Source organism: Myotis myotis, unplaced genomic scaffold (assembly GCF_014108235.1).
Source record: "Myotis myotis isolate mMyoMyo1 unplaced genomic scaffold, mMyoMyo1.p scaffold_m19_p_1, whole genome shotgun sequence".
In the NCBI taxonomy this organism is placed as follows: domain Eukaryota; kingdom Metazoa; phylum Chordata; class Mammalia; order Chiroptera; family Vespertilionidae; genus Myotis; species Myotis myotis.
This window is the reverse complement of record NW_023416313.1, coordinates 183,130,360-183,152,487: the sequence shown is the minus strand read 5'-3', so window position 1 is coordinate 183,152,487 and position 22,128 is coordinate 183,130,360. Positions and strand designations below refer to the sequence as shown.

The following is a 22,128-nucleotide window of genomic DNA, read 5'->3' as shown; positions in this document are numbered from 1 at the left end:
TTCCTCACCCAAATGCTCTACCTGAATAATCCAAAATGGTCTTATTCATAAGGAGCTGCCTCAAATGCAATGACAGAGTGTTGTTCCCTTGGGATTTCAATTTTCAAAAACACTTGCCAAATGCAGTTATTTAGGGATCCACTGCCCCCAAATCATATTTTACTTCACACAGTGCTATCACACCTAAGTTTCTCATGATTACCACTTATTAATCAACAATTAGTATCACGAAATAAAACCCTTCCCAGAAATAAGCAAGACCAAAGCTTGCTTTTGAATTTGTTTGAAGTTTTCACAGCAAAGAACCTTACGGTAGTGGGACTGTGCGACCAAAGTAAACTAAAAAAAAAACGATGTTGTGTCATAATTCTATGTCAAAAATGTCCCCGTCTTTATCAGTTGAGGGGATGAATTTGCTGCCCGTCTCTTGAGTTAATTACCTAACCTCAAAAACCCATTTTACCAACTCTACTAAAAGCACAAAACCAAGCAAGTTTCACATGGTTTGCCCAGGCATTCATCCACCTGGGCCTCTAGGTCAACCAAATTTATATGACAGTTATGAGCAAGACAAAGTAGTTTTGATTGAATTTGTAATGCTACCAAGAAAGACTTACAATCCAAAGCTTAATCCTACCAATAAGAAACATAAAATGACAAAAGTAGCTGGAAAATGAAGACAGTCTAGAGTTCTCAGAGAGCTGAGATACAGAACTATCACCTTTCTTTACCTATTTTCCTTAAAAAAAAAAAATCAAAAACAAATAAACTTAAGTTTGGGAAGGGTTTGGCTAAACATATTTTAAATTCTACCACAAACAAATAAAAAACAGGCATGTAGATCGCGTTTCAAGAATGGTTTTATACAGGTGTTTCACAAAACATATCTGATTTTACAAGACAGAATCAGGTCCTTAGCAATATAGTACACATGTGCTTCTATACTATAGTAAAATAAAATCTCAGTTACCATCAGCAGAGTTCATAGTTTATTCCACTGTCTTCAAATTTTCTCCAACTTTGTCAGCATTTCAATCAGCAGTTTTACTTTCTCCAGCATTCAGTCCTCCCTCCTCAAAAACAGCATCATTAAATTTTGATGTGTAAATATGTACACATATCATTATCTTCATTTTACAAATAAGCAATATCTAAGAGTGCTGGTCCTGGGTAGCCAAAGGGATGACATGATTTTTAAAACATGCAACATTATCTGATATTTGAAGTTTTGGTGTTTAAAATCATATACATTAATAATGAAACCAGCCGAAACCGGTTTGGCTCAGTGGATAGAGCGTCGGCCTGCGGACTGAAGGGTCCCGGGTTCGATTCCGGTCAAGGGCATGTACTTGGGTTGCGGGCACATCCCCAGTAGATGTGCAAGAGGCAGCTGATCGATGTTTCTCTCTCATCGATGTTTCTGACTCTCTATCTCTCTCCCTTCCTCTCTGTAAAAAAATCAATAAAATATTAAAAAAAATAATAATAATGAAACCAAATGAATACCATCTATCACAGCCATTCCTCAGACTGTCAATAAGCAGGCCTTGAAGTCTGAAAAACGCAGGGTCTGATCTGAGCTGTAGAAAGGTGTGATTCACTCACCTTGAGGATGGGCATTTTCTCTTTCAGTCCATTACAGTTGCCAAGAGCAAGGTTCAGTATTTCCTTGACTCACACCAGGGGGATCAAGGCCAGTAATTTTCAAATTAGGATTCATTCAAATACCTCCCTTTAAACTAATCTTCCTTGTAAAAACTCAGGTTAGAAAAACAGAAATATATTACCATGACAGAATTAACCATCAAAACATTCCTAACTGAAGCAAGAAGACACACGAAGTATAACTACAGTAGCTGTAAAAGTACCTTGCATTCTTGGGGGAAAAGCTCTTTAAGTTCCCCCTTTCCATTCCGTCCCACCCTTCAAAGTATTTCATTTTGTGGGGTATCGCTATTTTAAGGCCCTAGGTGCTGATTTTGGTTTGGTCATTATGTTTTATACTGATCCAACTGCAACCTTTCTCTTATACTTCACAAAGCAATTTCCATACATAAAATGTTAATTGAAACCTTACAAGTTTTAAGTTTATATCTGATGTTGCTACATCATTATAATGCTTTTCATGAAAGAAACAAAAAAGCTGTAGGTCTTCACTTACAGTACCATGCACTATGAATAGCTAAGGCATTCATTTGGCACTAGAGAGAAAAATACAGATATAGCTAATTTTACTTTCTCATTTTTAACATCAATAAAAATAGGTGTGTATGCTTTGCTTGAATTTCTGTGATGCTTAAAAGATAATCACAGATCACTCTTTTAGTCTTACACTTAAAATGTTGCCACTAAAGCAAAACAAAACAAAAAACATAAAAACCTCTGTACAACCTGTCAGAATAAGTGACATTTTGTGGTTGAAAAATGTGCAGCTCTCAAACAGAACTATCTTTCAAAGTGGCATTGCAAATTCTTTTCATCATCAAAAATATTTAATTCCCTATACCACACTAGTGATTTTTTTCTACTTCTTATCACAGACTAAATAAAGTGAAAAAAAAATTTAAAAAGATCCTGGTTCCTTTCATCTATCATACACACCTTAATAGGGAGGAACAAATAATGCCTGCTAGAAAAGTAGTTTCCAAATTTAAAATTACCACACAGGAGGAAAGAAAGGAAAAAAAATAGAATGTGTAACTATATGTGACAATTTGTTTCATAAGAAAACACAGCATTCATAATTTTTACATATTTGTGAGCTGAGTCAAATGCAGACTGCTGCAATTTAGATAAGCTACATTAAAACAGAGACTTCAAAGAATTTTAGAATTCAAAGCCTAAAGGCAAACAGTCCATCAATATTTTCTGAAAAGTCACTTTAAGATTATTACTACTTGGTATATACCACCCAGCATAATGCAATAATTTCAATGGATTTAACTTTATAAATGTATAACTATTATTAAGTTAGCATATTTTTCAGATTAATCTGCAGCTATATTTTTTTAAATCCTCCTGATGTTATAATGTGCTGTATCACTCAACATAATTAATGAAAGAGTGAAAACTACCTACAGCAGTTTGGCATGTGCAGAACACCTGGGTATCCCATTACTTTTAATGTTCACTTTTAGTTGTTTTTCTTCATGAAATCCTCAAAACTGCTACAAGAATAACATGCTAACAAAGGCTTAACAGAAATACTTTTGTAGGCAATTTTTTTCAAACATTATCAACTTCAAATTAGAAATGTTCTCTGTTACATAAACAAAACATTTTATATTCATTCCTTAAAAAAAAAAAAAGAAAGAAAAGTAGTTAAAGTGACCAATATTCAAACACCTTAGATTAGTTACACCTAAACAATGTGGCTTTGTTTAAAGTGTATTTGAAATCAATTACCATATGAGACTAGAAGACTAAATACAGAACTAAGGAAGGATGGGTAGAGAGAAAGGGTAATGGAAAGAAAAGTAGAATTTATGAACACATAATTCTATTGTCTGTGATTAAAGTTCTTTACTTTTTAGCACCACATTAAACAATTTTACATATCCAGTCACTTAATGATATCCAACAAATTCTTCAAGAGTTCTGGGGATCTGGTCTTGGTAGTTAATGTCATTAGCCCGAACTGCTCGGGCAGCCAGGCACTTGAGACTCATCTTCATTTGAGTTTTAAGTAGTATTTCAGATACCCCAGTTGTACTTTTGTCTAGCGGAGTCTTATTCTGTTTATTTGTCATGTCAGTGTGAGCGCCAGCTTCAACTAGGCTAATGATGATAGAGTGCAAGGTCAAAAAATCACTGATGGGCCTGTTGTATTGAACAATAATATGAAGGGCACTGTTCCCTTCATTGTCCACGGCATTTACCTCAGCACCACAATCTAGCAGGAGCTTGGTGACAAGTGCATTTGGAAAGCTGCAAACGTCATTGGTGTGGAAATCATCAACTGGGGTATTCGAATTGACAGCTAGATGCAGCAAGGTGAAGCCTTCCCGAGTTCTGGGATCAAGGTGAATCAGGTTGTAGATCTGCTTGTTAATTTTGCACTGATCTTCTTCACTGCACTGTGTTTTGGTGGAGATGCACACTAAATACAGAAAGGTGTAGAGATTACATTCATAATTGTCCATAGCACTGTGGACATCAGCATCTGAAATATTTCTTACTCTGTTCATACTTTGTTCTATTTCCAAAACACTGCATCTCAAAACACATTCTATATCTGGCGCTTTCACGGTTTCATTCAAATGTATCATCTGTGAGAAAACTTGAGCAAATCGAAGAAGATCCTTGTGGGTATTCCTGTTACCTTTCTGTCGGAGGTGCAGGGCATGAAGCCACAACTTGATACACTGTTCGAATTCCATATTATCTGCATAGACAGCTCCCCTGTAAATGATGGGATGGGAAACATCAATATTGTCAGCACCTAAAATCCGTTCCCGAACTATAAGGCCTTCCATATGAAGAGCATCTCTGTCTTGCCGAATGGATTCCAGTTCCTGAGGATTTCTACATTCAGTCCTATTCCCATAAGCATGGATTGGTGGGAGAACCTCTTTCTCAAGAATGTTATCACCATCCTGAAATCTTTCCAACATGGCTAAATATAAATAGTGGTATGTCTTCATGATGTCATAGTTCTCACGGTCATTTGCAAAGGAGGCACCCAAGAGTTCCAAAGCTTCAATCCGACTTCTTCGGTCACAATCAGCGTGAGAGAGCAACAGTTCGACAACATCAGCTTTACAGCTTTCGGCAGCCACTTTTAATGGTGTCATCCCATGGCCATTCACTACTATAGCAGCACGCCATTTTATCAGCTCTTTCACAATATCTATGTGCCCAGCTTCAGCTGCAAAGTGCAATGCTGTGGCTCCACAATGTGCTTTAGCATTGGGATCAGCGCGTTGTTCTAAAAGGTATCTGACCACATCAGTGTGTCCCTTATATGCTGCAATCATTAGGCAGGTGTTGTCATACTTGTTGGCAATACTGATGTTGGCATTATTTTCAACCAAGTATTTCACAATGTCCAGTCTGCCATCAAAGCAAGCTGCCCGCAGAGGGGTCGAGTTAGTTACTGTAGTATGGTTCACGTTGGCTCCATGGCTGACTAGAAGTTTAACAACTTCAAAATGTCCTGCTCCTGCTGCACACCATAGAGCAGTGGCACCATCAATGACATACCTATTATTCATGAAAAGAACAACAGTCAGAAAATGGAGGCCACATAAATTTAAAGATAAATTTAAAGAATGGATTCATTTGTACTGACCAAAACTTCAATCTACAGACTATTAATAAAACATTCTTTTTGGTGAAAATAAAACCAGGTAATTTAAGTAAGCACTATGCATAGACCCTGTAACTAGTATGAGCTCAATAAACGTGAGCTATTAGTATTACTACTAAAGCATATACACTTTTCAAAACACCACCAACTTTCTACTAGCAAAAGTAAATAAATTTCAGATAGAGGAAATGGAGATATGTAACTTCTTTATTACCACACTGATACACTAGCTCTTTAATATATATACTTAATTAGGGCAAAAGGTTAAGTCATCTCTGTGGTTAAGCCGAGCTCCTTTTCCCCCTCTGGAGCTCTAGGCTGCTTAAATCCCTCTTGAATCGCGCCTTCCAAACCCGGCGGCCTCAGCTACATGCTGGGGTAAATCCTGATACACTGGCTCTTAAGAGCACGGCCATGTACATGTTCCTCCTTCCCAGTATCCCCCAGGTACCAGCTTCTCTCAGTAAGTCAGTAAGAAAGCCACCCAATCTCTAAGGTTACACTGGGTTAGAAACTGCTTTAGAGAGAAAAGTATTTAAGCAGATAACTTTGCCCTAAGATTATCTAAGCTAACCAAATATTATACGTACTCTAATACAGCGAAGAGAATGAAACAATTACTGCTTCCACAACAAAATGGATGGATCACATAAACATGATGCTGAGCATAAGCAGTCAATAGAACATAGTACATGCTGTATTATTACATTTACATATTTATCTGTAGTGTCAGAAGTCAGAATACTGGTTACCTTTAGGAAGAGGTAATGAATGACAGGAAGCGCAAAGGGGACTTTGTAAATATGTACTTTTATGTATTTTTCTCTCTATGTTATACTCCAGTTTTTTTTTAATATATTTTATTGATTTTTTACAGAGAGGAAGGGAGAGGGATAGACAGTTAGAAACATCGATGAGAGAGAAACATCGATCAGCTGCCTCCTGCACACTCCCCACTGGGGATGTGCCCACAGCCAAGGTACATGTCCTTGACCGGAATCGAACCCGGGACCCTTGAGTCCGCAGGCCAACACTCTATCCACTGAGCCAAACCAGCCAGGGTGTTACACTACAATTTAAAAGTTTAAAAAATATATATGTATAGCCCTGGCCAATGTGGCTTAGTTGGTTGGGTGTCCTCCTTGCATCGAAAGGGTGACAGTTTGATTCCCAGTCAGGGCCCCTGCCTGAGTTGCCAGCTCAATCCCCAGTAGGGGCCAAATAAAATCTCCCAGTAGGGAGATTTTATACTCTCCCTTCCTCTCTCTCTAAAAATCAATAACTATTAAAAAATTGTGTGTGTGTGTGTGTGCATATTGTGCCTCTATGTGTGTTCCTCAACTACGCCACTGGAGAAGAAAATACTAACAGCAGGAAACAACTAGTACTTTTTGAAAAACAAGTAGGCATCTTTCCTGACCTTCAGTTTATGACTGGATGTTGTGGCTTCAGTCACCACTTAATTACTGAGTGCCTAATATGTGCCAGATTCATAACTTATATAAAATTAGCTTGCTAGGGCCCAGCCAGCATGGCTCAGTGGTTGAGTGTTGACCTATGACCCAGGAGGTCACGGTTTGATTCCCAGTCATACCATAAGCCCGGGTTGCAGGCTCAATCCCCAGAGTGGGGCACACAAGAAGCAGCCAATCAATGATTCTCTCTCATCACTGATGTTTCTATCTCTTCTCCCTCTCCCTTCCTCTCTGAAATCAATAAAAATATACTTAATTAATAAATAAAATTAGCTTGCTAGGAAGCCAATCTTTCCCACTTTTTCATTTCATTTTTTTCCCCAACTTCAGTTTCCCAACTTTTGACCGTATTACTATCAACCCTAAAAGTAGATATTTGCTGGAGATAGTTAAATCTACTGTGCTACAACCACTAAATATACCTGTCTGAAAGTTAAAGAAAAAGGTCAATCAAAAGCAATATTCACTAAAGCAATTAATTACCAAACACCTAACTGGTGAGTTTCTCACCATACAACCTTATAACACAGCTCAAACTATACCTCCCATGAAGTGAAAGAGTACAGTCCTCCTGGTATAATATAAATGTCATAGATAACCCCAATTACCAACACCCAAAAAACAATACTATTATTTCTGCTTAATATAAAAAACCCACTGATAATAATTCTAAAGCAATCACTTCAGTTTCAAATAATAACACAAAATGTTTATAAGCAAAGCTTTCTCATGGGGTTACTCAATAGGGTTACCTATGAGGAAGGATGTAGGATTGACTAGGAAGAGGCTTAAAGCTACTAAAAATATCCTATATCATGATCTAGATAGTAGCTACATGGGTAGATAGGAAAAAAACTCACCTAACTGCACACTTAAGATCTGTGCATTTTAAATCTTGAGATAAATTTTGAGATAAATCTCAAAAACATTTAGAAGCCTTCTCAAACTTTTTATTTTTTAAGTGTCACTTAATTTTTTAAACTAAAGAATGAATAATAAGACATTACATACATGTTTTAGTGGTTTCCAACTGTACTTCTGCAAACAATTTTATTAAAATTCATTTATTACATTTTTATTGTCATGGTTAACACAAACTTCAAAATTTTTCTTTCACTGTCAAAAAAAAAATATCAGACACCAAAAAATATCTAGTAATAAATCTAATGAAAAAATGTGTAAGACCTCTACACTGAAAACTACAAAACATTCAGGATAAATTAAAGACCTAAATAAATGGAGAAAGAGTCCATGTTCATGGTTTAGAAGACTCAAAAGTGCTAAGATACCAATTCTCCCTCAAATGATCTATAGATTTGATGCAATCAAAATCTTAGCAGATGCATCCACCGGTGTACAGAAATTGAGAAGCCAATTCTACAAATATAGATATGCAAAGGACCTAGAACAACCAAGATAATCTTAAAAGAAAAATAAAGTTGAAGGACAAACTACAGTAATTAAGATAATGTGTCACTAGTACAAGGACAGACCAAACAAACAAAAACTCCAAATGCTCAAGTTATGACAAATGCTCAAGTGAAATTCAGGTACAAAGTATGGTCTTTTTAACAAACGGTGCTGGAAGCAACTAGATGCCTGTATAGGGGGGGAATTTAACCTTGACTCTTATCTCATACCATACACAAAAATTAGAAGTAACATTGACCTAGAATATGAAAAGCAAAACAATAAAAGTTTCTTTAAAAAATACTATCGTCATGACCTCAGGGTTGATGACAAATTCTTAAACAGAATGAAAAAACAGCAAATAACCAGTCCTGGCCAGGTAGGTCAGTTGATTAGAGCATATCCCGATATGGCAAGGTTGTGGGTTCAAACCCTGGTCAGGGCAAATACAAGAACTAACCAGAATGTATAAAAAAATAGAACAACAAATCAATGTTTCTCACTAGCACTCCTTCCCTCTCTCTCTGAAATCAATTAAATGAAATAAAACTTATAAAAATAGCAATAACCATAAAAAATTTTATTAATTAGACTACCTTAAAATCAAAAACTTCTCCTTATCAAAAGGCATTGTAAGCAAAGAAAACAGGCAATCCACTCACTGGGAGAAGACATTTGTATTAGATGTATTCGACAACTCAATAAGAAAAAGCAAGCAACCCAATTAAAAAAATGGGTGAAAATGCCCTGGCCGATTTGGCTCAGAGCATCGGCCCTCAGACCAAAGGGTTGGGGTTTGATTCCCGGTCAAGGGCACATACCTCAGTTGCAGGTTCGATCCCCCGCCCTGGTTGGGATGCGTGCAGAAGGCAACTACTTGATATGTCTCTCTCACATCAATGTTTCTCTCACATCAATGTTTCTTTCTCTCTCCCTCTCCCCTCCTACTCCCTCCCTTCCATTCTTTCTCTAAAGATCAATGGAAAAAATATCGTCGGGTAAGGATTTAAAAAAAAAAAAAATGGGTGAAAAGATTAAACAAGTATACTTCACAAAAGATACTCAAATGACTACAAACATATGAAAAGATGTTCAAGATAATTCACCAGGGGAATGCAAATTAAAACCAGGAGTTACCAACATATAAACCCACTAGAATAGCTAAAATTAGTAAGAACTGACATGACATACTAAGTGTTGGCCAGGGTGTGGAGCAATACAAACTCTCATTGCTGGCAGAAATGCAATTTGCTTGAACCACTTTGGGAAAACTGGCAATAACTATTAAAGTTAAACATATATCCATCCTATGACCCAACAATTCCATAGCAGGTATATACTGAAAAGAAAAGAATGCAAATGTCCACCAGAAAACCTATACAAAAATTTTCAAAGCAGCTTTATTCGTAACAGTCAAACATTGGAAATAACCAAAATATCCATCAACAGGATAAATAAGCTGCCATATATTTATACAATGGAATATTATAAAGCATTAAATAAACAAACTACTGATACATGCAACTACATGGATGAATCTTATAGACCGTGTTAACCAAAAAAAGAAAAAAAGCTATACAGAAAAGAGTATACTGTTATTATTTTATTTACAGGAAATTCAAATATAAGCAAAATTAATCTATGGTGATAGAAGGCAGAATAATCATTACTTGAGGGATGGGAAAGGAGAGGAATTGACTGAGAAAAGACACAAGGGAAACTTTTAGAATGATAAGAACGTTCTACATATTGATCTAGAAGATGATTACACGTATGTAAACATATTAAAATCTTATCACATTGTACACTTAAGAGTTATGCACCATACTAGATGTTATACCTTAACTAAAAATAAGCATAATTATAAACAAAAAAGAGGCACAAATCATTTTAAAGAATAACAGTTTAAATGAGCACCAATAGCTAATACTTTCAATGTGCCAAGCTGTATTAAGTGCTTAATATATCTCATTTATTTCTCATAATAACCTCATCTCTATTACCCTATGAGGTAGATACTACTAATATGCCCATTTTACAGACATGTAACTAAAAAGTTTATGAGGTTAAAAATAAAAGAGTACTTTGGAAACTATAAAATGAATCAATTCTAAGAAATCATAACCCATGACATTTGTTTCAATTTAAAAAGCATTTTTCAACCTAATCTACCCTAAAATTAACACACAATTAATAATATACAGTTACATCTACATAGTTCCAATATTTTCTTGCACTCTTTACAAGTATGAAATTATTGAAGACAAATGTAAAACTTTGGACAACAAAAAAAATAAAATAAAATAAATAAAAGTATAAAATTTTTGTCCTGGTCAGTGTGGCTCAACTGTTTGGAACATCGTCCCATACACCAAAAGGTCACAGGTTCGATTCCCAGTCAAGTGTGTGTGCAGGAGGCAGCCAATGCATGTTTCTCTCTCACATCAGTGTTTCTTTCTCTCTCTCTCTCTCTCTCCCCCTTCCTCCCTCTCTAAAATCAATAAAAACATATCCTCAGGTGAGAATATTTTTTAAAATTTTTAAGTGTAAAATTATTATGCCAGGAACATGAACCTTAAACTACCAAAAACTTAAGAAATGTTACATTAAAATGGGCATTCACATGCATTTATCTGTAACTCTGGAAATAACAGTACAAGATAAATATGACCCCATTTTAAAGCTTAAAAAGAGAAAAAAATGATTAAAATATTTTTCTTCCCTCAAATTTCCAAGAATGGTGTAAGAGAAAAAATTAAATTATTTCCTGGTATAGCTTAATAATTTCCATTTATCTGTATTTTTTGTGACAAGCTACCTCAAAAAAATTTCCACTACCTATTTTCACTGAGACAATTACAATTCCTTAAATAGTTTATCACCAAAACAAATTCACTGCAATCTATAATAATAAAAGCATAATATGCAAATCGACCAAATGGCCGTCAGGACCACCGTCCAGATGAAGCCACGGCTGTCAGGGATCAAGGGAGGGATGGAGTCAGCCGCTGCGGCTGCGAAGGCCTACTAATGCACGAATTTCATGCATCAGACCTCTGGTATATTATAAAATGACTAGTCCTCCAGAAACATTAGCTGTAGTAAAATTTTAATTTCTACATATAAACAAAAATATTAAAGATATTAAAAGAATTATAATCCTAACATCTATGACTCCTTTTTCCATAAAATTCAGCTAAAATTATAAGCATACACTGCCTCAAACAAAATACTAAACACATTAATAACAGAAAATAAAAATATAATAAAATTAATGCAATATTTACTTAGTGCCTATAGGAGAAGCACTCTATAAAACCATGATCTTCCTAGACTCAGTCCAAAACTGCAAAGATAACATTTCTGTTCATAAAACTAAGCTTAACTATTTTCTGGTTCAATTTGAAATAAAAAATGTCTGGTTCAAGCATTTGAAATGGAAATAAAAACTCACTAAATGTAAATAATCAGCACTTTATCCTAACCAAAGCCCTTAAAATCATTTATTAGATCAAACACAGCTCCTGGAAATATATATGGCAATGACTTCTTAATGAAGTCAAATGATGTGGCTCTCATGCCTTTCCTCTACCTGGACATTCATTAAAAATGTGAGTAGTAGCACAGTCTTTTTTTTTTTTTTTTTTTTTTGTCATTCATCTCATTTAGTTTCTTCTCATAGGATATCTTATTCCTCACTCCTTTGCTATTTTTTTTTTTTAATCCTCACCTAAGGATATTTTTCCATTGATTTTTAGAGAGTGAAAGGGAGAGGGAAAGACGGAGAGAAACATCGATGTGAGAGAAACACATCAATTGGTTGCCTCCCGCATGCCCCCTCCGACCAGGGCCAGGAGCCTGCAACCGAGGTGCGTGCCCTTGACTGGAATAGAACTCGAGACCCTTTCGTCCACAGGCTGATAGATGCTCTATCTATTAGCCAAACCAGCTAGGGCAGTAGCACTGTCTTTAAAAGTAAAAGCACTCAACAAAAAGCCTCAGAATTCCCAGAGGTCCTGTTCTCCTTCCCATCTATGTCAGCAAACCTCTCCTATTATAGGGGTTCCTACAAACTCTGGCACAGAGCAGTCAGGCCAACACAATATTGCGTGGTCACATGACACCTAGCCTTTGTTCTGTTTCCATTTCTGTAACATTCTTTTTTAAAAAAATATTTTTATTGATTTCAGAGAGGAAGGAAGAGGGGGAGAGAGATAGAAACATCAATGATGAGAGAGAATCATTGATTGGCTGCCTCCTGCACACCACTCACTGGGGATTGAGCCAGCAACCCCGGCATGTGCCCTAGACCGGAATCGAACCTGGGACCCTTCAGTCCACAGGCTGAAGCTCTATCCACCAAGCCAAACCAGCTAGTGCAATTTCTGTAACATTCTTAACATCTTCCCATTCTCCAACTAAAGGTTCTTTCATTCCCACTCATGTAACTTTTCTTCTTATCCACTCATATGTGTCCATTCTAGCCTTCACACAGTAAGCCATAAGTAAAACAATTTCAACTGTTACTCCTAAATATATGAACAAGGACTCAGGTATCATCATGGAACTTAATCTGGATGGGTAATCCTTCCCTGTTGAAGCTCTATGATGAATCTACTTTTGTTTCCTACAGTATTATAGAAGCTGTTAGGCAGAACATAGGCCTTTTCTTTACATTTTTAATGTTATTTAATTCTCTCTCTCTCACACACACACACACACACACACAAAGCATACAATGTCAAGCCCATAATTATACTGATACTATTGCTTAGGATAAAGCTAAGAAGTGAGACTGTGTTTGTTTTGTTTTTAATATTAGGCAAATAACAGAAGAGGTGGTAAACAATTTGGCAAAAAAATTATGATGATACACAAGTAACTAAAAGTTGGGAAACACTATTTGTTCCCCCTGGCCATGGGTCTCAAATGTCAATGGACTGTAAAGATGGGGGTTTGGCTTAATCCCTTCACCTTTTTCACCCAAACCCCAAAACACCCCCCCCCCCACACACACACACACACACACAGCTGTAAGTCTGTTATTTGTCTCTGAGTCTTTTTCTATTTTGTTTGTTAGTTTATTTTGTTCATTAGATTCCACACATAAGTGAAATCATATGGTACTTGTCTTTTTCTGACTGGCTTATTTCACTTAGCATAATACTCTCCAGGTCCCTCCATGTTGTTACAAAGGGTAACATTTCCTTTTTCATGGCCGGATAGTATATTCTATTGAATAAATGTACCACAGGTGAAAAAGGTGAAGGGATTAAGAAAAGAAAAAACACTTCATAGACACAGGCAACAGTATAGTAATTACCACAGGGAAAGGGGATAGGAGGAGACAGAAGAGGGTAAAGAAGCGATAAATGGAGATGGAAGGAGACTTGATTTGAGGTGGTGACCACTCAACAATATACAGATGATGTATTATAGAATTATACACCTGAAACCTATACAATTTTATTAACCAATGTAATACCAAAAAATTTAATTTTAAAAAAATAGGCAAAAATAAATAAAAACGGGAGTTTGACTAAGTACCTCAAAAGCCAGCTCCTAAGGGATGAGTGAGCTTCATACTGTGAACACCTCAGGCTAACATTTTCACAATGTCTGGAATGAGTGCAAAGTAAAATCATCACATTTACTGTAACACTATCTTTATCTAGTTATGAAATGCTACAATGACTGGGATAAACTGCACAATAATCTTCGAATCCTGTGAGTGGGCAGAAAAGTGGCCATAAACTTCAATTCTCCTTTGTTAATTAGTCAAAAGTAGGAACTTTACATTTTTTCTGAATCTTCCACAGAATGTGGCACAGGGCTGGGCCCATCATGGGCATTTAATAAATAAAATAAATACTAAACTATTTTATCATAGCCATTAACAAATTCATAACTGTAATAATCCATAAACAAAAAAGCTTCAAAAGAAGGCTCAGAGGAAATCACGAATGATAGAAATGTTTGGGGCTTGAGTCTCATCAGTCTGACTCTTGATACTTACTTTACACTAGGATCATCAAAATTGGCCTCCACCCCTCTTGTCTCCCACAATCTCAGTCTTAATTTCCGTGGTTTGAATCCCTTCCTGCAACTGCACTGGAACACTCGTCACTGCAAATACATTATGCTGCTGACCCTCTTCTTCACTTCCTACAATCCTTTTAAGACTCAGCTCGAGCATCACCTGGCTATGAAGCCTTCCCTGATTCCCCCAGACAAAGTTGAGCGCTTTCTCTTCCTGTGCTCCTCAGCATCCAAAAGATTTCTAAATGGCACAGCATCTGCAATTACTCATTGATGTATCTACTTCTCTCCGCCTCCTGCTAGACTGTCTTCCTCCACAGTGGGAACAGTATGTTATTCATCTCTGCCTACCCAATTAATACCACAGAGCCTGGCACACAGTAGGTGTTCAGTAAATGTTTGCTCACTGAAGCCCTTAATTTCACAGGCCAGTGCAGATTACTGGGCAAGGTAAGCCACAAAATAGGCTCAATTTCTAATCACTGCAGGGTCTTTTTTGCCATCTCAAAATAACTTTCTCTTTGATGGTTAAGAAAGACAGTGGTAAAGCAAAGCCTTTCCAAATGCTTTAGGAAACTGTTTTCTCCCCACTATTCTTCCCCCATCCAAATAGGCCTTAACCAGCTCACTAGCAGCACTGTTCCCAAGGACTGTTTTTGCAGAGAGTCTTCTCTCAGTGGATGCCTGTGCCTGTACAACTGGAATGGTGCAGGAAGTTCAGGGTCTATCTGCTTCACTCCTCTGGATACAGGAAGGGCTTTGGGAATGCAGGGAGTTACAGAAGCCAGTAGGGAAAGCAAACATGAATCAGGTTGCCATCTCTGGTTAACATGAAAAAAATCATTTCCTTAATATCTAGAGAGGTAGTAGCAGAGATTAACCACCACCCATGGGCTATCATTGCATTAAAATGTAATACTCTCAAATATCTTCCTCTCATCTAAAACAGAAGGCCTTTATTTATGTAAACCTAAAAAAGAATCAAAATTCAACAATGCCCTAGTTATCTTCAAGAAGTGATTTTTTAATCATGTTTTAACCAAGCAGTTTTCAATCACCAAAACGAGAAATACCTTATCTTTGTGCTTGGACTACACCAACCTCAAAAGAAAATATTAAAGCAGCTTAAGTTCTGGCACAAGTCAACAAAAACAAATGTAATCAATGAAGCAAAATCCTTATGCACTTGTAATCTGTAAAACATTTTATAATCATCCAGCATAGAAAAGGGAATAATGTCAAACCTGACAATTGTGTGTTCAACATTAGCATACCCCCAAAAAGGTACAATGAAACCCAAAGGGCAAGTTTTAACTTTGACAATATGAATTTTTGAACTCCCCACCACGAAAAAACAGTAAATTATAAAGCTTCCCCGCAATATCACCGGATAACACGTAATCTCACCATGGCATCATCTCCTACACCCAGCTCAGTGCCATTTTTACAGCCAATGTATCTACCCCCTGCAATGGGGAAGTCAGTCATGTCTGGATATGTGTGCTGGCTCCAGGGGCTTGTTTGACACGAAGGCCCCCGCAAAGCCACTGAGGGCTTCACAGGCCCACTAATTTGAAGCGGTAAAAACTGGCCGAATAACTCATCAGAGGTCTTCCATGTTAACTGCTGACCTCGATCATTTCGAGGTTACAACCTCGGTACTGATCACAGCAAAGCCTGAAAAGGCAGCCACCTCCTTCATACTGCCTGCTCGCAGACTATCCAGAGGAGAATAAACTATTAGACATCAAAACAGAGGGCGTGGCTCTTTACCTGCAGAGGAAATAAGATGCTGGGGCCGATGAGGATGAGCAGCAAAACATGGGATGGAGTATTAGCCCTGGAAGGTGAAGTGGGCATGAATGGGGCGGAAGGAGGTACAAAAAGGGACCAGTGATACCTCCATGAAAAGCGTGGGGGAGGGGAGGGACCAAGAATCGGCCGGGCCGGGCCGCGCGCCTAGGAGAGGAGGCCGGAGGTGGGCAGTACCTACCCGTCGAAGCGGACGGTGCCAGTCTGCTGGGTCTGCACCCGGTAATGTTCCAGCAGCAAGCGCACCACCTTGGCGTGGCCATTGCGGGCTGCGATGATCAGGGGCGTGGAGCGCTGCCCTCCCTGCTGGCTGACAAAGCCCAGGAGATAGCGGATGTCGCTTTCAGACCGGTTGAGGAGCAAGGCGGCTAGGGTCAGCACCTTGCCCTCGCTGGCCGCCTTGTATACATAGCCAGCCAGGCCCTCCATGGCCGCCGCCAACTCCAACACCCGTTTGGTCGCCACCGCTGCTGTTGCCTTGCGCCCCTGGAGGCCGCGTTCGCCAGCGCTACAAACCTGGGCCCTCACAGCCCATTCAACAGGGCGCCGCCGCCGCCGCCGCGCCCAGGCAGCAGCGCGGCCCGGGGAGGCCGGAGAGGCAGAGGCGGCGGGCGGCCGCGGGGGGCACGTCCGCGACCCGGCCTCGGCAGGGAGGAGGGCGGTCAGGGCCGCCCCCAAGGCTCCTGGCGCGGGCCCTGGGCCGAGGTGATCTCCATAGCGGCCGTCGCCCCAGGCCTCAGACTGGACCCCTCCTTCCTGCGGCCTGCGGCAAGCGCGTGTCCGAACTACGGGTCGCCGGTGAGGTCCTAAGAGGCCCGCGCGCGCCCGGTTCGGCGAAGGATGGGCGCGTCTCACTGGACCCGGCCCGCGGGGCCTAAGGCCTGAAACTGCCTCCGCCTCCGCTCTCCGACCTCCCCAGCTGGAGGAAACGCGCGGGCCCTCGCCCACCGCAGCTCAGAAGTGCCAGAAGCTGTCGATGGCTTCGGAGCTCCACGCCTGGGGCTCCCGGAGCGATGCGGAACGCGCCCGCGGCAGCGGCCCCGACCTGCGGGCGGAGAGGAAGGCGAGCCTCTGCAGACTGGGCCGGGAGGGGGAGGTGCGAGCGCGAGGGACGGTTAAGTGCGGTGTCTCTTCCAAAGCGGACCGGCCGGAAACCAGGCCTCGGTGAAGAAAGGTTCTGCTGCGCGGAACTCGCCCATCCCCATTCGGGCCTGCATGTCCTCATTGCCCTTGACGCCTGGCGCCTGCCTCTCGCCCCCACATTGGCCTGGGGGGGGTCCCGAGCCAGAGACGAGGAACAGACTGAGGGCACTGAACCGTTATTACCGGTGGACCAGGGGGCCCGCCCCATTTTACCATAGACACCCCCAGGGGTCCCCCACACTCTGCCCCTGATTGCGGGCTCGCGGAGGGGGTTCGGGCACCAGGCAGGGTCCATGTTTGGAAAAGGGCGGCTTCTGTGAGCCCCCAAAATGTGGGATGACTTTGAGGGCCGCCGCACCGGGCTCTGAGAGGGGCTGGAAGCCCGGCCGTCCTCCCTGGAGAGGGGCACGGGGTGTGTAGAAAGGTCGGGAGCTGCTCCCGGTGGCCTGGCGCGTCCTGGGAAGGAAGGTGACCGCGTGTTCAGACGGAGCAGAGCTCTGTCCTGAGCCTGAGCTCCCTTTTGCGCATACGTCACAAGATGTAGGATTTGAAAAGATCATTTATGCAACAACTGCTGGAGATCTACTATGTGCCAGGCTCTGCTTAGCCTAGAGATTCCGCGATGGAGTAGATAGATGCAGCGCCTTCCCTTCAGGGCTGTGCGGGTGAAACAGACAGTAAGCAAGTACACAAATGACAGACAAGACTGGCTGCGTATCATGACCATCTGCTATGAAGCCCATGGAATGCAGCGACGGGGCGGGGCTAATTTCGCGTAGGTGGTGAGTCAGGACCTCCGGGACAGGTACCTAGAACAGAGGGAATTCCAGGCAGAGGGAATCGCAGGTGCAAAGCCCTGAGGCCCAACAACGGTCTTGATGAGCTTAGAAGCAAGGGTCAGTGAGAGATAAAGTCAGCAGAGGCCATCATGTTGGGGCCTAATAACCTATGGTGAAGTATTTAAATTCTACTCTTCAAAGTGTGTTGGGGACCCGGCCGGTGTGGCTCAGTGGTTAAGCGTGGACCTATGAACCAGGAGCTCACAGTTTGATACCCAGTCAGGGCACATGCAGAGTTGTGGGCTCGAACCCCAGTGTGGGGTGTGCAGGAGGCAGCCGACCAATGATTCTCTCTCATCATTGATGTTTCTCTCTCTCCCTCTCCCTTCCTCTTTGAAGTCAATAAAAATGTATTTTTTAAAGTGTGATGGGGACATTTGAAGAGTTTTAAACAGGAGAGTGGCAAGATGCAATTTATGTTTTTATAAAGATCACTCTGGCTGCTGTGTGGAGAGTCAACTCTGGGAGGCAAGGGTAGAAGCAGGAAGTCTCTTGAGGAGAAAAGGTCTTGGACTAGGATGGTAGGAGTGGTCGTGGTGATGCCCCTGGGGCTATATTGAACGTGTATTGAAAGTACACGTTCAATATAGAAATTACTTCCGCTTCCCCCCACACCCTCACCTCCTTCATCCCCGACCCAAGGACAATATCTACCACAGAGAAAGAAAAAATATATTTATTTGGTCCCAAGGGACAGGGCTAGGCTCAACAAGTTTATATGCATTATTTTATTTGAACCCAACCAGTCCAGTCCTAGCTGGGAAAAGCCTCACCTCAGTTGCAGAGCTATTGGTGGGAGTTTGGACCACTTCTCAGTCTTTCCTCCATTCTGCAACATGACGTTACCTATTTGCCATTCCCTTCCTCTCATTCCCAACATTGTCCCCTCTCCCCCTTACCATATTAAACAAAAATAATGTTGGGAATGAGGGCAGAATATGAGATGGTAGTCTCTGAAATAGCTGGTGGAAAAGAGGTGGAAGGTGGATGGTTTCATTCTGGGGCTTCAGGATTAGAAGAAGACAGGCTGACCCAGGCTTTTTGGCTGCTGGGGACTTGGCAGTGACACCTCAGATGAGTGATCCGAGAGCTGTCTCCCAACTGATGTCCTTCCTTGGCTCTGTAGAGCAACCAGGCCTCCTCTTCCCTCACTTATCTCTCCCTCTCCCGCATCTTCATTTCCCTCTTCCTCTACCTCCCTCACTCCGTCTCTCTATCTCCACCCCCCGACCTGCTCCTACACACACACACACACACACACACACACACACACACACACACAGAACCTTTTGCCCTGCATCAGTCTTTTTTCACCTCTTTGAAGAAGGGGATCCAAACAAGGGCACCTTTTTCCCTTCAGTTTTGTTTTCTGAAGGATACCCGATTCATCCAGCTATTCAATGCTGAATAAGAGACTTCCTTCTTCCTCCTCTCACCCTTGTAAGGTAAATTAGGGTTCATCCTAGTGCTGACACCTCAATTCAGGGTGTAACTGGGTAGGTGCTAGGAGGGGTAACTGGACCCAGAGTCATGCCAGAGAAGGGCTCAGAGCTTGCACTGCGTGGCCTCTTCCACCAGGTAGGAATACACTTCTGCTCCAGCAGTCCAAGGTCAGGAGCCTTGAGTTGCTCTTTTCTTCTATAGTTATCACAGCTGCGTAGTACAGTATAGAGTTCTGAGGTCCTTTGGTTGTCCAATAGCATTGGCTGGTTGGAGAGTACTTGGCTGCCTGTATTTACCTGGGCTTGGCAGGCAACATATCTGTGGTCAGATTGTGCAAATCTGAAGAGAATATGTAAACAGGATAAGGCTGCTTTCCAAAGGCCAAAGCCCAGAAATAGTTCCTTGTGCTTCTGACCTAGTTCCCTCCCCCTTGACCGAAAGCTACTAAGCAAATGAGCAATAGTGAACTATAACTGCTGGAGGTTGATTTGCTGATGACAAAAACTGCAGCCTTCCACCTGGACCAAAGACAGAACCAACCTCCAGTGCTTTGCTTCCTGGGAATTGGGAGGTCCAGCAGAATTAGTTGGAACTTCCATGGAATATTCCTTTTCCCAAGCCAGATAGGCCCAGCCTTACAGCTCTGAGTCAACAGAATTTCTCAGATGTTATGCAAAATGCATGCAACATGTCGTTTTTGAGCACCAGAAAGATACTTGTTTTAGTCCTATAACCCTCCCACATACTTTAGTGGAAGAGAATGACCCCTGCTGTTGAACATTTGGGGGTTGAACTCCCTTTTCTATGGGCTATCTGTGACCTTGGGCAAGTTTCTCCCTCTGTACAATGGAATTAATAACTATGTTCCTTGCAGGGCTGATATAATGGCAACATGCAAGCTCCTCCACCCAGCTTGCTCCTGGGAAGAAGGCATCCTTCTGTTGCAACATTAACCTGCAGGGATGTGTCTGCCTCTGAGAATGGAGATTAAATCTACAGTATGCAATGGGCTCAGGAGGCTAACCAACAAGAACTCAGAAATTACAACAGACATACAGAAGGAAGATGTCAGAAAGCAATGAGTGTTGTGGAGAGTGGCCACAGCGTTTGGACAGATTCAAGCCTCGGACTTATGAGACAGCACAGTCCTCTCATGGCAAAGCCATGTGCAAGTCCTAGCTTAGAGGGCAAAGCCCTCCCAGCACAATTATAGCCAAAGGCTATAGTTATAACCTATGTTCTGAACCTGTGGTCCCACGTGGCTGAGTGATATGGGCTTGATAGAGTTCAGGTGCATGTAATTGAATAGATTCGAAACACACGAGAATGTTGGAAACATCTTGACCACGCCCTTACTTTGCCTCCTGGAATCTGGTGGCCCATTGGCCTTATCTCCTTCCTCTTCCTCCCAATCCTCACCTCTCCCTGAAAAGCAGATCTAATGATTGTCAAAAACAAAACCTAAGGTGTAGGAGGGGAGCAGAAAGTCAGTGTTGTCTAATTTCTTCTCAACCCACTCCTCCCTGAATCTTGGTACAGTCAAGTACCCTGGGATGATAACAGAATAACAATAGCTGGCTCTTACTGAGTGCTTACTGTATGCGAGGCATTATAGTAAACACTATACACAGATTAGCGTGTAAATTCGCACAAACCTCTGAACGACATACCAGCATTAGCAATCCCCATTCCTCAGATGAGGAAAATGAGTATAGATGTTGTATGGTTTGCTCATGGCCTGGGAACTAGAACAGTGATGGCGAACCTTTTGAGCTCGGCGTGTCAGCATTTTGAAAAACCCTAACTTAACTCTGGTGCCGTGTCACATATAGAAATTTTTTGATCTTTGCAACCATAGTAAAAGATTTATATTTTTGATATTTATTTTATATATTTAAATGCCATTTAACAAAGAAAAATCAACCAAAAAAATGAGTTCGTGTGTCACCTCTGACACGTGTGTCATAGGTTCACCATCACTGAACTAGAGTGTGATAGAGCACCAGGATTTGGATCAGGCTGTCTGACCCCCACCCGGTCTCTCTTTATCCCCTTTTAAACAAAAAAACTTAACTTCCACAGCTAAAAACCTCTTTATTTTATTTTTATTTTGAGATTTTTCATTTGAAGTCTAAATCTTAATGTCATTAAAGTCACAAAAATATGCTAATTTAAATATCCAATTCTATTTATCTAAAATAGTGATTAGCACTGATCTTCTTAACTCACAAGGAAACACCTTCAAAACTGCATTTTGTTAAAGTTTACTAAAATGTAGAAAAAGTGAACTACGCAAGTATTGAAAAGTTAAAAATTCCTCAATTTTTTATTCCTGGTATCACTACCACAATTTACAGGGCAGTGTACCTGATGTAATGAAAGGAAAAAGAAAAGCTACCACAGAAAAAAGACCTCAGGGATGTACATCTAATTGACATGACATTGCATTAATCAACAGCTGCACGTTTTGCAAACCGTGGCTCTGACAGTCCTGAACAAGAAGGGTTCCTGTTTAAGCTGCAGTCACTTTTCTGACTATGGATCATTGTTCCTCCCCTGGCAGATTCCTACAGTTCCTCTAGTGCATTTGGGACGACTGTCTCAAAGCAACCTGCAGCTTTCCTGACGACTCCTCACTCCCTCTCTTGCTAAGAACTGT

At 40.9% G+C, this 22,128-nt stretch overlaps 1 protein-coding gene across 4 annotated transcripts; it reads right to left on the bottom strand.

Moving 5' to 3' along the window:
• Window positions 1-842: 842 nt before the first annotated feature.
• Window positions 843-17,135, bottom strand: FEM1B (fem-1 homolog B). 4 transcript variants are annotated; one of them, XM_036305887.1, is made up of 4 exons: window positions 16,226-16,457; window positions 16,006-16,072; window positions 13,741-13,812; window positions 843-5,202 (listed from the first exon to the last, which is right to left on the bottom strand). In XM_036305887.1, exons 1-4 carry the CDS (start codon window positions 16,305-16,307, stop codon window positions 3,567-3,569), a joined length of 1,857 nt encoding a protein of 618 aa, XP_036161780.1. In that variant the 5' UTR covers window positions 16,308-16,457; the 3' UTR covers window positions 843-3,566. The 4 variants fall into 4 exon arrangements, with proteins under 4 accessions (XP_036161780.1, XP_036161765.1, XP_036161772.1 ...); XM_036305872.1 differs by lacking the exon at window positions 16,006-16,072 and having other exon boundaries at window positions 16,226-17,135; XM_036305879.1 differs by lacking the exons at window positions 13,741-13,812; window positions 16,006-16,072 and having other exon boundaries at window positions 16,226-17,135.
• Window positions 17,136-22,128: the final 4,993 nt, after the last annotated feature.